The sequence below is a fragment of the Tauraco erythrolophus genome, chromosome 4 (assembly GCF_009769465.1).
Source record: "Tauraco erythrolophus isolate bTauEry1 chromosome 4, bTauEry1.pri, whole genome shotgun sequence".
Taxonomy (NCBI): domain Eukaryota; kingdom Metazoa; phylum Chordata; class Aves; order Musophagiformes; family Musophagidae; genus Tauraco; species Tauraco erythrolophus.
This window is the reverse complement of record NC_141468.1, coordinates 24,081,390-24,099,159: the sequence shown is the minus strand read 5'-3', so window position 1 is coordinate 24,099,159 and position 17,770 is coordinate 24,081,390. Positions and strand designations below refer to the sequence as shown.

Here is a 17,770-nt window from a genome sequence, read left to right as displayed (position 1 = left end):
TTGTTAACATTCTTGATAATTTATTTTAACTACTTATTCTTTCTAGCAGGACCTTAAGAGGAAGGGAAAGAGGGGAAAATATGAAACAGAAAATAGCAAGTCAAAATTAATCAAATCATTTTCCTGACAAGTTTACAGTAACAAACTGTTACTACACAATGCTTTGTCTTAGTAGTCGCGCTGAAGAATTCCTCTGCACGCAGAGCATGGTTCAGCTTCTCCTTATTAGATCATCTTTATGAGACGTCCACATTATTTAGTCTCTGGGGAGCTCTTGGTATTTGCAAAATTACTTTGAATACGTTAAATATGAATACTTTGAATTAAGCTGTTTTAAAATAGTCCTTTAAGGAACTGCTGCAAGATCAGCCATTAAAGAGAAAATAGGGGTTAAACCATAACTGTTCCACCTCCTCCTGGGCTCCTACCTGCCTTCACTCCCAGTGGTTCTTGGCCTCCGTTTTCCATTCAGCCTGAAGTGAAGCTGAGATATGCCGAGCCCATGGTGCGGCTGTGCTGTGGATGGAGTGAGGTGTGGGTGATGTATTCTCCTGTCCAGTGCAGCTGGGCTTTAACTTCCAGCAGAGTCGGATTCTTGCTAAGAAAAAAAAACATTTCTGGAGAAAACAGAACAAATACTTGTTTCACTTCCCCCTTGCTGCTGTATTATTGAGAGATAACTTTGCGTTTTGGCTACCTATATATCCCTGTTCCTATAGAAGCAAATGTAGGCCACCACTAAAAGATCCCCCACAGAAAATCGTGCTGGATCATTCTGCTTCAAGTTCAAGATATTTACTGGTGGTTAGCAACAGAGCCAGCTGACGCCCTGCCAAAGTTACCCATCAGATAACCCAGCAGAGCTTTAACAGGGCAATTATTTCACGTCTTTGCAGGAAGAAAGGAATGCAACTGTCTAGCAGAAGTTCTTAGCAAGCTTTCTTTCATTTTTTATGCTGAGATTACAGAGAACAGTGGTGTATGATGCTTCAGAAATCTTTTCTTGTTCCTTTCCTTCCTCAGTCTCTACTTAAAGGCTTGGCTTTAAGTGGTTTCTTGTTTCTTTCCTTCCTAAGTCTGTCCTTGGAGGCTAGGCTTTCAGTGGAGGTAGTATTGAGGGAAAAGGCTACGAGTTTTTGAACAGTTTTTCTGAGGTTTCAGGGATAACAAATTTGTCCATACTGGTTCTTCAGTGTTTCCTGGGGGATACTTTCTTTCGAAAGCTATCCCAGGTGTGTTATAATCATTGCTGTGGATTTTTACTGCAGATGATGCAGTGGTCCAACATGTTTAACAATTTATAGCAATTAAGATTTAATTTGAAGTCAATAAAAGGTGTGGTTTTCTGTCCATGTGGTAAGGTTACACTTGTATTTGATACATTTTTATAAGCAATTTATTGACTGTATTTTATATACAATTTTGATTGTCCTTTTTTTTAGCAACAAAATTGTGTTACAAAAAAGCACAAATGAGCCTTTCTGTGGAGCACATGACTAGATTTGTGTTAATTTAAACTTCAAGTGTGATTTTTTTTAAAACCGATCCTCTCAAACTTTTTATTTACGCTGGTGTGACTTATTTCAATTTAGCTTAAATCAGCAAGCAGTTAAATCCAAAGAAGAGTATGCACAGAGAGGGCTGTATAGACCTAAGTGAGCAAATTTTAGTCAACTCCGTTATATTGAGTCAAGGCTCCTTTTTGCTTACAAAATTCTTTAAAATGACTTTGAGTCACTTCCCTACATAAAATCTTGTAACTCAAGTGATGTATTAAATTAAAACGAAATCAAAGGTTAACACGTGAGAGCAGTCATCTGCCGCAGCGACGTACATCTTGAGGAGTGAAGGGTTTACAAACAGATTTCTCTCAGGGAAGAAAAGCAATTGACACCCAATTAGTGTTAAAGCATATTCCTAAAGCTCAATGACTTGAGAGCAAATTGCAGTTGTCATTGTGGATTTGTGAAGTGTGCTGAACCATGATGCATTCCTTCAGAGGGAAGTTGCTCAGACATGAAAATATAAAACTAGCACAGCAAGTACAAGTTCTCCATGTTTCTGTAATATCTGTGCTTCAATAAAGCAAATTTGTAAAGTAACCGTGAGGTCAATTGGATGCATTTTTATGGATTCCAGCTGCTTGTTAAAAACCTGTTGATGGCTCACCGAGCATTGAACCGAACTGCGGTACATCAGCCCCCCTCCTCCCTGCCATTCGTGGACCCTCTGTGCTGTAGCTGTAAGCTGACATAGAGATGCAGACTGTGCCTGAGCAAAACAGCACAGGGGAAAGGTTTTTGCCACATGAATAGTAAGGTGTGGGCTGGTTGCTCTCTGAGCAGGGCTTTTCCCCCTTGGAGCGGGAGATCAGTGCAGTGTGATGGTGATCAGAGTAACCCTGATCAGCAAGGGAAGTTTTCAAACTTCTTTGCTTTTGCTTTATTTACGTATGCTTCATACAGAGTAGCCCCAAGCCTGGACTTTATTAGCAGCAGGAGGAGGAGAGCAGATGTCATTTACAGATATACATGAGATTGGGAAATAAACTCATTGCTTATTTGACTCATTTAAGGAAAGCTCGTATTTGAACATGAATGAAGAAGTTGTATGTCAGAAAAGGCATTCATTACCTACTCACAGCCTCCCTAAGCTGCCAATCTGGAATGCTTTAGCAATACGCAGAATCCTTTATAGCAATGCCCCTGCTGCACGCTTGGGCCCGGCATCCTATCTGTGTGCACAGCGCCTGGCTGCGTGGGACCAGCTCGCTGCCCACATGCACAACGGCTGCCGCCCTGGCGCGAGGGCTGCGGCACGTCCGCGGGCATGGCCAGGCCACGGAGTCCGCAGGCAGCGCTCGCCTGGGGCCGGCCAGGAACCCATCCCGTGCAGCTTGCGTGGCTTCGGTCATCCTCTTGATTCTCGGTGTTGTTCTCAATAAGGGTGCTTTTCTCAACGCGAAGCGGGGACTACTGAGCAATGAAGTAATTAAATCACACTGTTCGTGAAAAGCCCTCGCTGTTAATTTACAGTATTTGTCATAGCTCCTGAGATACAATCACGGAAACAAAGACAGAATTGAGAACAAAAGGAGGGAACTTATTTGTGAAATTTACATTTCCAACAAATTTCATAACAATTTGAAGCGTGTTTGCTTGTTTCAATTTATTTTAAGAAATCCTCTCCAAGGTTCAAGCGTTTTCAGATTTTCTTTCTTTGCCAAGCTCATTGCTCAAGAAAAGGATAACAATTTTACTGCAATTAAGAGCCTTATAGATAAAGGGATTCTTAATATCATTTCTGTTCGGTACTGGTTTTAAACACCTTGCTCTGTCTCTCCTGCAACTGACACAGAATGTAGGAAAGGGTAAGGAAAGGTGAAGGCAGACGCAGCCATAAGGAAGACAGAAATCTTAAAATAAGTATGAAAACAGGAAATCCAACAGGAAATTCTCACAAACTTAATGGCAGTTAACTCTACATTTTGTAAACAGAAAATTTAAAGTCATCTAAGAACTCATAAAATACAGTATGGAAAAAACATAAGTACATTCACGTCATCTGTTACTTCTTCCTTCAGCATGAATAATGAAATATTTTGTTTTCTTTTAAAAGAATTGTCTGTCGTTATTTTAATTTTAGTATTTTTCACGTAGTAACATTAAACTTCTATTAGCTATTATACCAATTAATACTGATGTAAATTTTATTTTAATTTTCTTAAGTGATTTGACCATCTCCTCTTTGCAGGAACCTCATCCTTCTGGAATAACACCTGAAAGCGGTCCACAAGCAGGTGGAACCACACTTACCATCACTGGTACAAACCTGGCCACTGGTTCTAAGAAAGATGTTCAAGTTTCAGTTGGTAGCCAGCCCTGCAATGTGTACGTACACTCAGTAACTAACAATACAGAGCTGTGTCCTAACAAAGCACTAACCTTTTCTGGCCTTTAGAAATTATACAAATCCATTGTCTATCTCTTCGTGACTCATCCCATGCAATGGAGCTCTGCACGTAACATTCAGGCAGAAACTGTCTCAGAGGCTCCAGCTGAAAGAAGCAGCTGTAAAAACACTGAAGTAGGAGAACTCAGATATCCAAAGAATTTTCCAGTTTTGGCTTTCTCTGCTTGCCTGGCTGCTCTAAATCCATCCATTCTTTCACTCAGCATCTCCTCAATGATTCCAGATAAAATCTTAATCTTCTAGTGCCCCTGGCTTGTTCCTCTCACTTCTTTTTCCACTTATGAATTGCTGCACTTCTCCCAAAAAAAAAAGGAATGATGCAGTGTGCTGACATCACATTGTTCTTGTGTTTGTACACTATTCCTTTTCATATCCTATATCTTTTTTTAAGACCCTAAGTGATCTGAAGAAAGTGTTGTTACTCAATGCCTAGCAAAAATAGGGCCCTTTTTTTTGTAGCTTCTGGAGTACTACAATAAAGAATACAAATCACCATAATGTTAGTAACTGAAGATGTTTCCTCTTCTTTTTCTTCTCCAATCTAGCACTGAATTTGGAGACGAGATCGTTTGCATTACAGGACCTAATAGCAAGGTTGAAGCTGTTAAAGTCACAATGAACTATGGGGGCACGGCAATTAGTGTACCAGGGCAGTTTTCATACAGTGAGAATCCTACTGTCACCAAGTTCCTGCCAGTAAATAGCTTCAGCAGGTAATGAAATGTTTGTCATAACTTCATTTACAATTAGGGGAAAATTTGTGTCGTTTATAATAAACCTATTACATATAGAACTGTTTGAAATGAAAACTGCTGTACTCCATCCATGCGCATATTAAGATATGTAGAGTTTGTGAACTTTATTAACCACATCTGATGTTTGAAAGCGTTGTTTTCCTCCAAACTTTAATCCCCACTTCAAAGCTAAATCCTGAAACCAGAAAAGGTAATGAGCTGCTTCTAAATGAAGATGTCTCAAAGAAAGAGATGTGAAGCATTTCAGCATCATGTCAGACAACATGATCTTTGTGTTACTTACAAGTCCTTATCCTATAAGCATAATCTATATAAAAGGTTTCTAAAGAAAAGGTTTGTAACAGTTCTTCTGTTCAGCTTTTAATAAGTAAGCTGGAAAAAGAGAATGGTTATGGCCTGTCATCTCTTTGTCCCAAGAGGAAAAAAAAGTATCTTTTTAGGAAATCTAGATCAGGGTTCAGTGAGGCTTTTAAAAGGTGTGCTCTCTTCTATGGTGGTACTCACTAGCACCCCATCTTGTAGCTGTTCCTTCTGGAAAAAGGTTCACTCATACTAATTGTGAAACCAAAGAAATGTATAAGCATACATTTGCTTATATTTGTAGAAAAATGGGAGATCATCTGTATGAAACTCCTTGTAGCATGCCTCTGGTTTTGAGTCATTCTATGACCGATATAGGGACAAACTTGTGACCTTGATTCATGTTGGTCTCTGCTGTTCCCTAATACTCTGTTTTTTCTGCTTAATGGGGTACAGCTGGCAGAGAGAAATCATTACTTCCTTTCAGTAAAAAGAAGTGTAACATCGTGACCTTACAAATAGGACATTAAAAATAAAATTGGCCATGACTTCTCTTGGAGAAATTGGACCAGCCTCCTTGAATATTGAGCAGTCACTTATGTAAAATAGGATTTATTTTCAATATTTGCTTTTGATGTTTGGTTTGGGTGGTTTTGGGGCCTGGAGGCGTTTTTTGGTAGATCAATAGTGATTTACCCCAGGGGATTTAAAAGACTTCTTTCTTTCCTCTGTATAAACTGAAGGTTACTTTAATGGATTGCCTTGAGGATTGCTATCCATCTAAATCCGTGTTACTTCGATGACTTTAATTCCCACTGGCAGCTTGCATGCATTCTTCTTCATATGCGAATGCATTATTTTTTAAACAATGTGTTGCAAATGAAAGGGAGTAGAGAAGCCAGGTCCCTAGAGACCTGTGGAAAATACGCTCTCACCTTTGCCTCTGTGTGTGTGGTAGGTGGAGTGATTTTAACAAAAACATGGGAGAAATAAAGCACACAAAGATTGGCGTCAATGAAAAGCCACAAATACTGCAGTTTGTACTTTTTTAATTGTGCTATTTTAAAATGAGTTTGAAGTTGGCATTGCTACTTTTAAATGCTGTGGTCATCGACAGCTTTAACAGGAGTGCCTTGTGTAGGATGTCTAATTGTCATATAGGCATTACGTAGCTGTTTTCAGTGGAAGTAGTAGCAGTGCAGGATAAAGCAGTCTATAGCTGTCATGGTTTGCCAATGACTTGACTTCTTTTTTAATTCTGCCTTTCAGTGGAGGGAGAAATATTACAGTAACTGGAACCGGTTTTGAACTCATCCAGAGTTTCTCATTGGTGGTATATGCCGAGCGTCCAGAAGGAGGGAAAACAAATCTCAAAATGGTAATTGTCTTTCTTTCCCCTCAAAGGCATCACAGTGGATGCAAAATGTATAATCTGTTCAAAAAATGCATTTAAGTTTGCCCACTGGACTTCACTGGGCTTGAAGTGGAATAAGGTTTGAACAGATTTCTGGGCCTGTTGAGGGCTTCTGTGGAAAAGGAGCCTAATTCTACTATCTTAACATACATTCACTTGTACCTTGCAATCTTCTGCTTTGAAATTATTTTCATTCAACATGAATAAGGATAGAAGAATTAAGCTTGAGTGGTAAAGTGGATGAATTTCAGACTTTGGAAGTGTTTATTTTTTCTTTATCTTTTTCCTTCTCTCCCTGCAAGCTTTAGAGATTTGCCTGAAACAGGACCCAAATCCAGACAATGCTAAGTACTCAGCTTTGCACAGTCAGTGCCTTTTATTTTCTCACACCTCAATGAACCGAGTCGTCTTTTCTTTCTTGCTTCATGCATATTCCACCTATAGCATGTTCACAAAAAGTTGTGAAAAAGAACATAAAAAAAATGAACCTTTCTTGCATCTCATGTTAAAAAGAACTGACATTACCCATAGTCTCAATTTCCCACACTTCTAATGAAGATCACAATTTAATGCAATGATTGAGGGCATAAAAGTGATCTTTCAGATCCAGATAAGAGCGTTGTAAGACTTTTTCTAAGGCTGGCTCTTCAATTTAAGACTGTCTTGTGATCCATATAGAGTTGGTAATGTGCATGTTTTGTATTAATTGCATGATTCAGCTTTTAGAGTATGCCAAAGCCAGCTGGATTTCGGTCCATCAGAACCCTATCCTTAAAAAATTTTAAGAGGAAAACTGCCTACATATCTTAGACCATAAACTGCAAACATAATTACCTTGATAACCTTAACTCCCAGGATAATCTTAAAGTCTATTGAGCATTCTTGACAGTGTTTATCAACATTTCTTACCTCCCTCCTTATGTATGCTCAGCATCTTCTCAACACGTTAGCTTAAGTCGGCATTACGTGTAGCACACAGTCTTGGTTAAGTCCAGAAACTTTTCTAATCTTTTGTTTTGCTTCCACTTATACGGCACTATCTGAAATGTGGAGGAGAAGCTAATAAATTACATTTCGCAAAGTGAGAAACTGAGGTGGTGATAGAAAAATGTTGAGGATTCCTATTGGTGTTACTGGCTGTGGTTGATGTTACTGAGTGACTGAAGGAGTTTCTAGGATAAAAACATTGTGTAATTGGGGACGGAGGTCAGGTTAACTGCATTGTCACCCTGAGTAGTTGATTCACAATTGGTAAATTTTATTCCAAAATTTAACTTAGTAATTGTATTGAATTTCAGTGAGGTATTTTATCGTGTCAATAGAAAAGAATCTACCTGAGATACTTAATGGTACAGAAGGTGATCTGGATTAAAGCTGTCATGTTAACCTCTTAATCTTTGAGCAATTTAATGATATCAGCCCAATGTGATCCAGAACCATAGGATTTAGAGGCAATGGAAACCAACCTGTAGCCTAAGCTTTTTCTGCAGGCAGCTGCTAGAACATAATGAATCAACAATTTATTCCCATCAACAAATATGTTTCATTTTCTTTTTGGAAAATACCTCATACTATGTTATTTCTGGTGTATGGAGAGGATATAAATCCAGTGGGTTTATTTCTACAGACTAACGCTAACAACAGTTATGCACAGGAATGAGTCAAACTCTAAAATGTGCATGTTGTTCTTGTTTTGTTTCTTACAGTTTGACGGAAAGCATGTTAAAAGACTGAATGAAACCACGGTGGTTTTTTCTTCCCCACCAATACTAGAAGACCCAGAGAACTATAATGTCACCACTATTATTTTAATGGATCATCACCGTTTGGTTGTAAAAAATGAGAGCCACTCCTTTGCCTATGTTGCAGACCCAACTTTTGAAAACTTCACAAATGGCATCAAACAACAAGTCAACAAACTTATTAATGCAAAGGTAAACTTGTCCAGAGATGGTGGTTGCTCATTTTGTCCTTGAAGTATGGCATTCTTCCTTCCTTTCTCAAACCCTGAGCAGCTGTTTGGTACCATACCCAAAATGCTTGATAGAGTCTCTTACCTCTGCTTAGTGATGAACATTGTCAGCTCCCCTTTCGTCCCCACTCCCCTTCTCAGAGATAGTTGCTATCTTTCTAGCCATACTTTGGGTTTCCCAGGGGTGACCCCTCCTGCTGAGCCTGGCATTTGGAAATGCCCTCTTCCATAGAGCTCCCAAGGACAGGAGGGAGCATCTCTTCTCTCACCAGGAAGGACAGGAGAGGAATTGCATGATTCCCAACCACTCTGCTCTTCTGCACACTGCAGTGCAAATCACATCTGCTGCTAAAAATGATCCAGATGGAAAGTTGCAACTCAGCACTTCTTACCTCCCAAGACTTTGCGATGGTGACTTAGCCTTGTATTTTCTGTCTAGGGCAGTAACCTGAACAAAGCCATGACGATAGACGAGGCCCAGGCTTTTGTGGGTGACGAACCCTGCAACATAAAAACACTAACTGAAACGGACTTATATTGTGAGCCACCAGAAGTACAGCCTCAGCCAAAGAAACGGCAGAAGAGAGATACCATCAATAACCTTCCGGAATTCATTGTAGGTTACCTTTTCAATAGAATTTAATATCACGTGTAAGTGGCACTGACACAGTGCTTCTTAATTGAAGTAAATTGTTCTCCAAAGTTGTAGTACCGTGAAGAAACTCCATGCAGTTCTTCCTTCCTCCAGCTTCTGCCTACTGTCTAGAAGACATAAAGAGCGGTTCCAAGCTGCCAAATGCCTTCTACCTTCATTACATAGGAATGTAAAATTGGAGCTAGACAGACTGGGGATTTTTTTTCCTCTGCTAAGCAAAATAAAATTACTTGGTGGAATAAAGTGCTAGTGACCTAAATTCAGTATAAAATGCTCAGAAGTGTTTCCTTTGTTTGGCAGTTTGAGCTAGGAATTCACTTAGTGAGCATTACTAAGAATTTAGAGCTCAACTGAGAAGTGAACCACTGTCCATTTGCACTTTTTGAGACAAACGACTGTGCTTATCTAATCAGGTGAAATTTGGACTCCGGGAATGGATCCTCGGAAGGGTGGAATATGATACACGTGTGAATGACATCCCACTGAATCTTATTTTGCCACTGGTACTTATTCCTATGATAGCAATCATCGTCATTTCTATCACCTGTTACAGGTAAGTTCCTTTAATTAGGTGGTTTTGCTGTACTAAAGCTTTCAAGGTACTACCTGATTGTTTTCAACTCAGTCTACAGAAATCATCTTTTTTATGAGCTGCAGAGTTAAGAAAGGCAGTTACAGCTGGAAATACGTATGAGCACCAATTTATTCCTCTCACGTACACGAAATTCCTTGGTGTCACTCAGCTCAGTCCATCCTTTGTACATAAGCATGACAATTGGTCCCAGGCTTGCCCAACACACAATTGCAGACTGAGTTGCATGCGTGCATTCTTGAAATGGCAGCTAAAGTGCCGCTTGTGAAGGAGATCACTTATTCTGTATACATATCCATCAGCATCTATGCTGCCTCAGTCAGCATTGTAGGTTTGAGCTGGATGGATTTGGCTAAGGGGTCATTTTGGCCTTTCCAGCTGAGATAAGTGTTACCCACACATAAATTTCATGATTAATGGTGAAATTCATGCTTCACAAAGGGCCAGAACAATATCTGTATTTCACTTAAGACCTACTTACCTCAATTTTAAGGTTAGTAACGAGGGCCTCCAACTGTCCCTCAGGAGGGAGTGGATTTCACTCTTATGGTGCATATCAATATAGGTGAAGCAATGCCCAAGTATGTGGGAACAGCACTGATGTTCTCGTGGACCTCCTGCAACCTTCTCAGTTCAGTCCCAGGCATACTCCTGGGTGACTCAGAGCCAGTGCAGGATATGTTTCAAGCAGTCTTTTTTCTGTACATACAAATTGAGTTTCTGTACTTAATGTGTGATTGAAAGCATTTGTAGCCACTGCTTACTGGATTTTAAATCACTAGCCCAAGTGTGCTTTGAAGCAGCAGGCCCTCGATGGTGCCAGGTTGATTTACACAGAGTGAAGACTTGGTCAACTGTTGCTGTTCTCCTCCTCCGTTCTCTTTCTGCTACCAGTGTTTAAAAACAAATCAAAACCAGGAAAGTGTCATCCAGTCCTTTGGCTTTCCACTCAGAGCTGTTGCAAATTATTTACTTTTGCAGTTTATAACTTTTTTTAAAATCTTACCTCTGTTCCGTAAAGACGCCAGAGCGAGCAAGCAGAACGGGAGTATGAAAAAATTAAATCACAACTTGAAGGCCTGGAGGAGAGTGTCAGAGACCGGTGCAAGAAGGAATTCACAGGTATGACAGATATTTGCACTGCTATGGGTCCTCTTTGAGCAGTCAGAAGATGGGCTGGAGGAATGGTGCTAGCTTGCTAAAACTGTCTTCTGGGATCAAATAATTAGCAGATCTTAGTAGTCTTGATTACTGACATGTGCATACAACAGATATTTTGTTATTATATATGAAATAAAATAGAGAGCTGAGGTTATTAAAGGGAATGGATAGTTTTAGTCTAAAGGAAGCACAGAGTTAGCAACTGGGAAATCGAAACTAGTTGAGATTGGGGTTACTTATAGCCATTAATGTAAGTGGCTATTGATACGGAAGAAAGAATATTTTATAGTGACTAACCATGCACTTAGTATTTAGCACAATGGCTATATGTGCCAAGTATGCACATTAAAAACTATTTTCAGAGCTGCAAAATTTATTTGCAACAATCAGCTTACAAAAGGATAATTTAGCAAGCTCACAGGAAAGAAATAGTGTTTTGCCCTGTTTATTGTGGGAAAACCTTTAGCTTGATTTGAGGAGCTAGCTGATTGTTCTATGTAAATGTAGAGGCACCATCCCAGGGAAGGCAGCAGGAGGCGGGAAGGCTCAGCATTTCTACATGTTGAACTACTCATTGCAACACTTAAATTAGGCATCTGAGTGCAAACATTGCAAATGTTGGCCTAAATGATTACCATGAAATGTCACCTCATTATCTGAATTACACTTGCTGTTGGGTCATGTTGAAATAATCTCTATTAAAAAAGGAAAAAAAAAAAACCACCACATGTTTTCTTTCTAAAGAGAAATAGATTCTTTTGTATTGACAGTGGCTAAAAAGCAGGATTGAATTAAAAAGCAATTTCAGATTAGAGTTTGAAATTAATTGAAGAAGCTGATGGTATCTCAAAGATTTCGGCCATGCTGGAAGTCTCTCCCAGTTTTGTTTTTCTGGCATTTCTGGGACAGGATGTTCTTTACTTGTACCAGCTTGCTTTCTCTGGAAAACCAACTCCTTCCAGGTTCTGGACACAAACTAGAAGCACATGTTTCAATCAAGAACTATTCCCAAATGAGCTTCATTGCAAACTGCATTTTGAACTGTGAGAGGATCGATCAAGGTTAGCAGCCCTCCCTCTCACCACCTCTCTCATGGAACTTCGTACCTGTTTCTGAAAGGAGAAGGTGCCTTTCTCTTGCTAACACTCCTAGCAGGGGGCTTCAGGCTCCTGCTGCATGTTGGGTTGAAGGTTTCCTCTCTGCTCCACCAAGCACAAACACTGGGGAAGCAGAATGCACATCCAAGGAGTATTCCAGTTCCTAAACTCCATCCACCTTGGCTGACAGTAAAACGAAACACTGAAGTCAAAACATGTTCTGGATCCACACTGTGACACTTTAGTGTCAACAGCATAAAGTGCAGACAGTTTAAAATACATGGAACCAAAGATAGCCAAGGAAAGGGACATCAGGGAGGAAGTACAAATACCACAAAGCTGGAAACCACAAGATGCTTTCTCCTTCAACTTTGCTGAATGCTATAAAACAAAGAGCTAAATGAATGAATAAGAGCAATAAAATTGCTGATACAATAGGTCACTATATTAATTAACATGGTATTCTAGTCAATCAGCAATACTGGGTAATTGGAAAGCCTTCAGCTAGAAGAGCTGCTCCAAAGGATGATTCCTTAATTGTTGTCCCTTTTAAGAATTTCAGAGCTTTTGAGTCCCACAGAAATGTTTCCATCAATTTCAATGAACCATTTAACCTTCTTCCTTCCTGCCATCCCCTTTCTTCCAATTAAATTAGCATGCTTTACACTTCAAACCTTTCTTTCCTCGGTTGCTATGTGTTTTTTAACAGAACTTTTATTACTACCCAGACTCAGAGAGAACAGAATGTACATTGACAAACAAAGCAGAACAAGAAAACAACGTCGTGGTGTCTTTTTTTGGCTCTGTGCTACAATCCTACATTCGTATATATGAATTCACCCAGATGTCCATTAAGACCATTTTACAGATAGGCAGCAACAAGGAATCTGTGCTAAAGGCTGTTATCCTCATGTCACCATAGGATTAGCTGTAGTCATAGTTAACAGGATAATTGGTAAGAATAGGAAGAGAAGATGTGAGATGAAATAGAGTTTTTGGTGTTGAGTTGCTTTTTCTCCATTACAAGGCACCCGAAGAGATCGTGTTGCTTAAAAAAGCTGCAGGCTTTTTTTAAATGAACCTTTAAACTGTGTTGCATATTCCAGATCTAATGATAGAAATGGAGGATCAGACAAATGATATCAATGAAGCTGGAATTCCAGTACTGGACTACAAAACCTACACGGACAGAGTCTTTTTCTTGCCCTCCAAAGACGGAGAGAAAGATGTGATGATTACAGGGAAGCTGGATATTCCTGAGGCCAGGCGGCAGACTGTGGAGCAGGCTTTGAACCAGTTCTCCAACCTCCTCAATAGCAAATCATTTCTCATTAATGTGAGTACGGAAGTAGATTCGTCTTGTCTCTTAGCTAGGCATGTCTGTGTGTGCTAGACAGTAGGTTTGCTAGCACAACTGAACCAAAATGCTTGAAAATAAGTGATTTTCTTGCAGTTCTGGTTCCACAGTAACTGCTGCAGATATGCAGCCAGAGCTTCCTGGTGGGGTGGAGAGGCAAGATCATATTTCTGGTCACGTAGCATGGAGTTAGTCAACATTGCAGTGGCTGTAAGAAAACAAATATTACCCAATCTGGCATAAAAACTGCAGTCATAAGTTTGTTTTAGCCTTTTAAGAAAAGTGATCAGAGAACATCCTGGTTCATCACAGGAGTCACCTGTGGGCAGCCGTCTGCTGGATCTCTGTCCCAGAGAGGCAGAGGCTCCTCAAGTGGCCTATTCATCAAGACTGATGAGTGCTCGAAGCAGCTCTGAAGAGACTTCTAATTGCTCGCTCTCAAAAACTGAGGCTGATTGTCAGACACCTAAATATAGATTTAGGCTTCTAGCTTTTTCTCCTTTTTTAAATGAGGCTCCAGTGCTGAGCTAGTTAATGGTAGTGTTACAGTTTATGGCAGATGAGAGCATGTTCCCAGGTGTACTTAGGTTAGTGTCTTTGTAATTTGATGTGAAAGGACTGGGAATTTAGGAGGGAGAGGAGCTGATTTTCTCTTTTAAAAAATTGTCACAGGAAACCTTTTTTCATTTAATTAAAGCATCCTTTTTAGATAAGGCTTCAGTTAAAGTATATAAACATTCCTTGGGTTAGTCCAGTACCCTGTGTGTGTATCTAAAAAGAAATCATAGGCAACATTTTCTTATAAGTAGTTTTTTTGAACTTCTGAAAACTTTTCCATTCTGTGCTTAGGAGATTAATTTTAAAATAGTATCACTTGTCTTCTTAGTACAGGCAAGTGTTGAAGTTCTTCAGAAACTTGTCATCTGACTTGATTTTACATTTGTTTTCTGTTTCAGTTTATTCACACGCTGGAAAACCAAAGGGAGTTCTCTGCTCGAGCTAAAGTGTATTTTGCATCTTTACTGACAGTTGCTTTACATGGAAAACTAGAATACTATACTGACATCATGAGGACGCTGTTCTTAGAACTGATGGAGCAGTATGTTGTGGCCAAAAACCCAAAGCTGATGCTAAGGAGGTTTGAATGATTGTCATATTTTCTGAAGTTCTGTGGGTTTCTGTCAATGTATTTCTTTTGCAGTGTGACTGTATTAAAATGCCAGCTCTCCGTGAAAGTCAGAAATAGCCTGGCCCGAGCATATTAGGAAGACAAGCTCACCAGGAATAGCTGTGGCAGGCATAGGGAGGACTGTTGGCTACAGCATTTCCTTATTCAAATACTGTAGTGTAGAATCTGCATCGAGATTTCGGAAAACATCTACCTTCAAAACACAGTCCCCAACATTTCATTTACTTTTTAATCTAATTTTATTCCAAACGATCTAGCATTTATACCACATATCATCTCTGTAATGAGCACACATAATCAGCTTGCATTGTGCATTCAGTGAGGGCTTGCTCTAGTGTTTTTAACTCTGTTGTTGTTCCAAATAAATTACAAAAGACTTTGCTCTGTGTATGTTGTAGCTTTGTAATCTCCCAGTAAGTGCACAACTGAGTTAATTTTTTAGCTCTTACAGCATAGGCCCAATTTAAGATTTTGCATAAAGCATTTGTGCTTTTCAGTAATGAACTGAAGGTACCCGGGAATGATGAGCAATACAAAGCACTTATCCTAAAGCAAGTACATGCTCTCAAGACTCTATAGGGAAATCATTGCATTAGGAGAGTGCATGCAGTTAAGCATGTAAAAATATTATATTTCAAGCAGCAATGTTTTTCTTTAAAACTTTGTCATTAAGTACCCTTACCATACTCGGGGTTGTTGGTTTTTTTTTTCAGATCTGAAACGGTTGTTGAGAGAATGTTGTCTAACTGGATGTCTATTTGTTTATATCAGTACCTCAAGGTAAGAGTTAAAGTCTGCTGCCTGTGGGGATTTTTTATCAATTATACTTAAACCTGCTGCATTGAGTATATCTTTTGGTTTTGCTTTATTTCTTTTCCTTTCCTTTAAACAGGACAATGCTGGAGAGCCTCTTTATAAATTGTTCAAGGCTATCAAACACCAGGTAGAAAAAGGCCCAGTGGATGCTGTGCTAAAGAAAGCCAAGTATACTTTGAATGACACAGGCTTACTGGGAGATGATGTAGAGTATACGCAGTTGGTAAGCAGATCATGATTAATATATTATAAAATCATTTTTTCTTTTAAAATTAAGTCCTGAAGTCTTAAGTCTGTACATACTTTACTGGACTCCTGTGATCTACATAGAAATTCTGATCATGGACAGGAACTGTTGATAGTTTGACCCAAGCAAGTCTCCAAGCAGGAAAATAGAATTATAAAGTATGTTCTAAGCATTAAATCCAAGTCCTGCCACTGTAGAATCCATTTCAGTAAATCTTTTTCATAATTTTCAAAGTCTGTCTGTATAGTGGTTGGGGTGTTTGGCTCCTTCCTTTTTCGCATCTAAATTAACTGGCAATTGATTTTTGCAGAATTCTTGCACTAATGTTATTCTTGAACTTTGAGTTGTCTTTCTCCCTTGTGATTGCTGCTCGTCAACATATCAGTCATTTTAGAGATCATTTTATTAGTACACCAGGATGAGCTCCTCTACAGTCCTGTGAGATGGCTCTGCAATCTCTAAAACACTGAATGAACCTATTTCTGCACTTGTTCCTGTACAAGTCAAACTCTCCTGAACATGGGCAGCCCAACTAGCATTGAAAGGGGATTTCCACCTGAGGAAATAATTCCCTTCAGTGATGAGGGGAAGCTGCCTCTACAGGCAATTCTGGAGACCTGTGTTAGATGCTTCAAGTGGGATGAAGCGAACATTCCTGACCCAGGTATTCCCCATCTGAGCTCCACCCTGCGCCCGAATATGATCGCCAGTGCCATGGTCCAGTTCTCTTCTATTACAAATTCTGCTTGGACTTAATTCAGTTCACTGCCACAAATTTGTACCACTTTTTCAACCAGACTCCAGCACACGGATTCAATGTATTTTTAAAAAAACGAAGCAGCCCACTCTTTAGCTGTTCAAGGAGCGTAAATTCTAGTTTTACTCTTTCTGACAGTCTTCCTGGTTTTCTTCAGGATACAATGTAATGAATATCAAAGATGCACAAACTGTCCTTCAAAGACCAACACTGGATTTTTTTTTCCCCGCTCTGATTTCTCTTTTATTGACATGTTAGGAGCCATTTGTGGTTGTCTCCAACTGAGAAAGATGCAGTGACATATCTGCAGGGTGAAAAGAGAAACTTAACAAAAAGCTTTATTAAGTCCTGTTTAAAAAAAAATTACCATTTTGTGTATTCTGAAGGGATGCTGATGGGCTGATGTGAGGTGATTGCTGTAGGACTTTCACTCACAAAATCACTAGACTGTGACCTAGACTGCCTGGAGGAAAAGAGTGTGCTGGGCAAGAAGAAATATTTTAAGTTCAATTGATGGTTTGGGGATTAGTTGAGTTGTCATCTTCATATCTGAGCTGAAAGTGCCACCCATAGAAACCACACTGACTGGCAATGCTGGTTATATTTTCTCTTGTGTATGGAGAACAAAATTTACTTGCACTATACATAATATCAGACTTAATGGCAGTAATTCTTTATTCAGTCTGTTTCTTTTCACAAAAAAAGCCAATGCCTGCAATTAAGCTAAATGAATGCAGTGTGAAAGCAGAAAATTTGTGTATGCAATCAGATGTGGGCACAACAAGCATACGAGCTAGATATTAAACATTATTATATTGTACAGTAGCAGTATTTGGTCCAGATTTACAGATTTCCCGTCAAACAAAGATTTTATGTGTGTGCGTGCATGGAAGACCATGAGATATATGTGTGTATATGTGTATGAAAAAATATTATGAAGGGGATTACTGTTGCTGTGAATCACTGGGATCTTTGGCATGATGATGACATTGTTGTGGTGACTGTGAACAGTTGGGGAGCATTTGTACACCAAGGTAGGTTAAAGCATGAGTTAATTACTTCACTTCTGCCTGAAAGTGAGACATGGTGGGAAAGTACGGTATAGAGCAGTTGTCTGCTCTCTAATTGTTCTTATTTAAAAGATGAATCTGTTTTGCATCAGTGGTTACACTGACACGCTGCATACTGAACCAGCAGCAAAATCATGTCTAATTACCATAAAGCTAATAGGAAAAGGAAGGTGAAATCTCGTGATTAGTTTGAGAGTTCTGTCAAGGGGCAGTGCAATCATGTTTAATTTGACTGCCGTATGGCGTAGCTTTTCTTCACTGCTTAAGAAAAACAGGCATGCAAGTTTATTTCTGAGGTTTGAGATGATAAATGCAGGCATTATGGTTGCCAGGACCATGTGTATCTGAGAGCTGCAATGCTTCGGGTGTGCCCGGCCTCCAAAGCTACCTGACTGGCAAAAGATCCACGAGGGCTC

The 17,770-nt window shown here is 39.5% G+C and overlaps 1 protein-coding gene across 1 annotated transcript in view; it reads left to right on the top strand.

Annotated features, from left to right (window-relative positions):
- The window catches only part of PLXNB2 (plexin B2), a 78,709-nt gene that overhangs the window by 42,940 nt on the left and 17,999 nt on the right, over window positions 1-17,770 (top strand). The window contains exons 15-25 of the mRNA XM_086609721.1: window positions 3,754-3,890; window positions 4,518-4,685; window positions 6,297-6,405; window positions 8,148-8,375; window positions 8,853-9,029; window positions 9,482-9,621; window positions 10,682-10,782; window positions 13,025-13,254; window positions 14,232-14,413; window positions 15,178-15,244; window positions 15,357-15,503. Of these exons, the coding sequence (XP_086465847.1) occupies window positions 3,754-3,890; window positions 4,518-4,685; window positions 6,297-6,405; window positions 8,148-8,375; window positions 8,853-9,029; window positions 9,482-9,621; window positions 10,682-10,782; window positions 13,025-13,254; window positions 14,232-14,413; window positions 15,178-15,244; window positions 15,357-15,503 (1,686 nt within the window). The remainder of the gene's footprint in view (window positions 1-3,753; window positions 3,891-4,517; window positions 4,686-6,296; window positions 6,406-8,147; window positions 8,376-8,852; window positions 9,030-9,481; window positions 9,622-10,681; window positions 10,783-13,024; window positions 13,255-14,231; window positions 14,414-15,177; window positions 15,245-15,356; window positions 15,504-17,770) is intronic.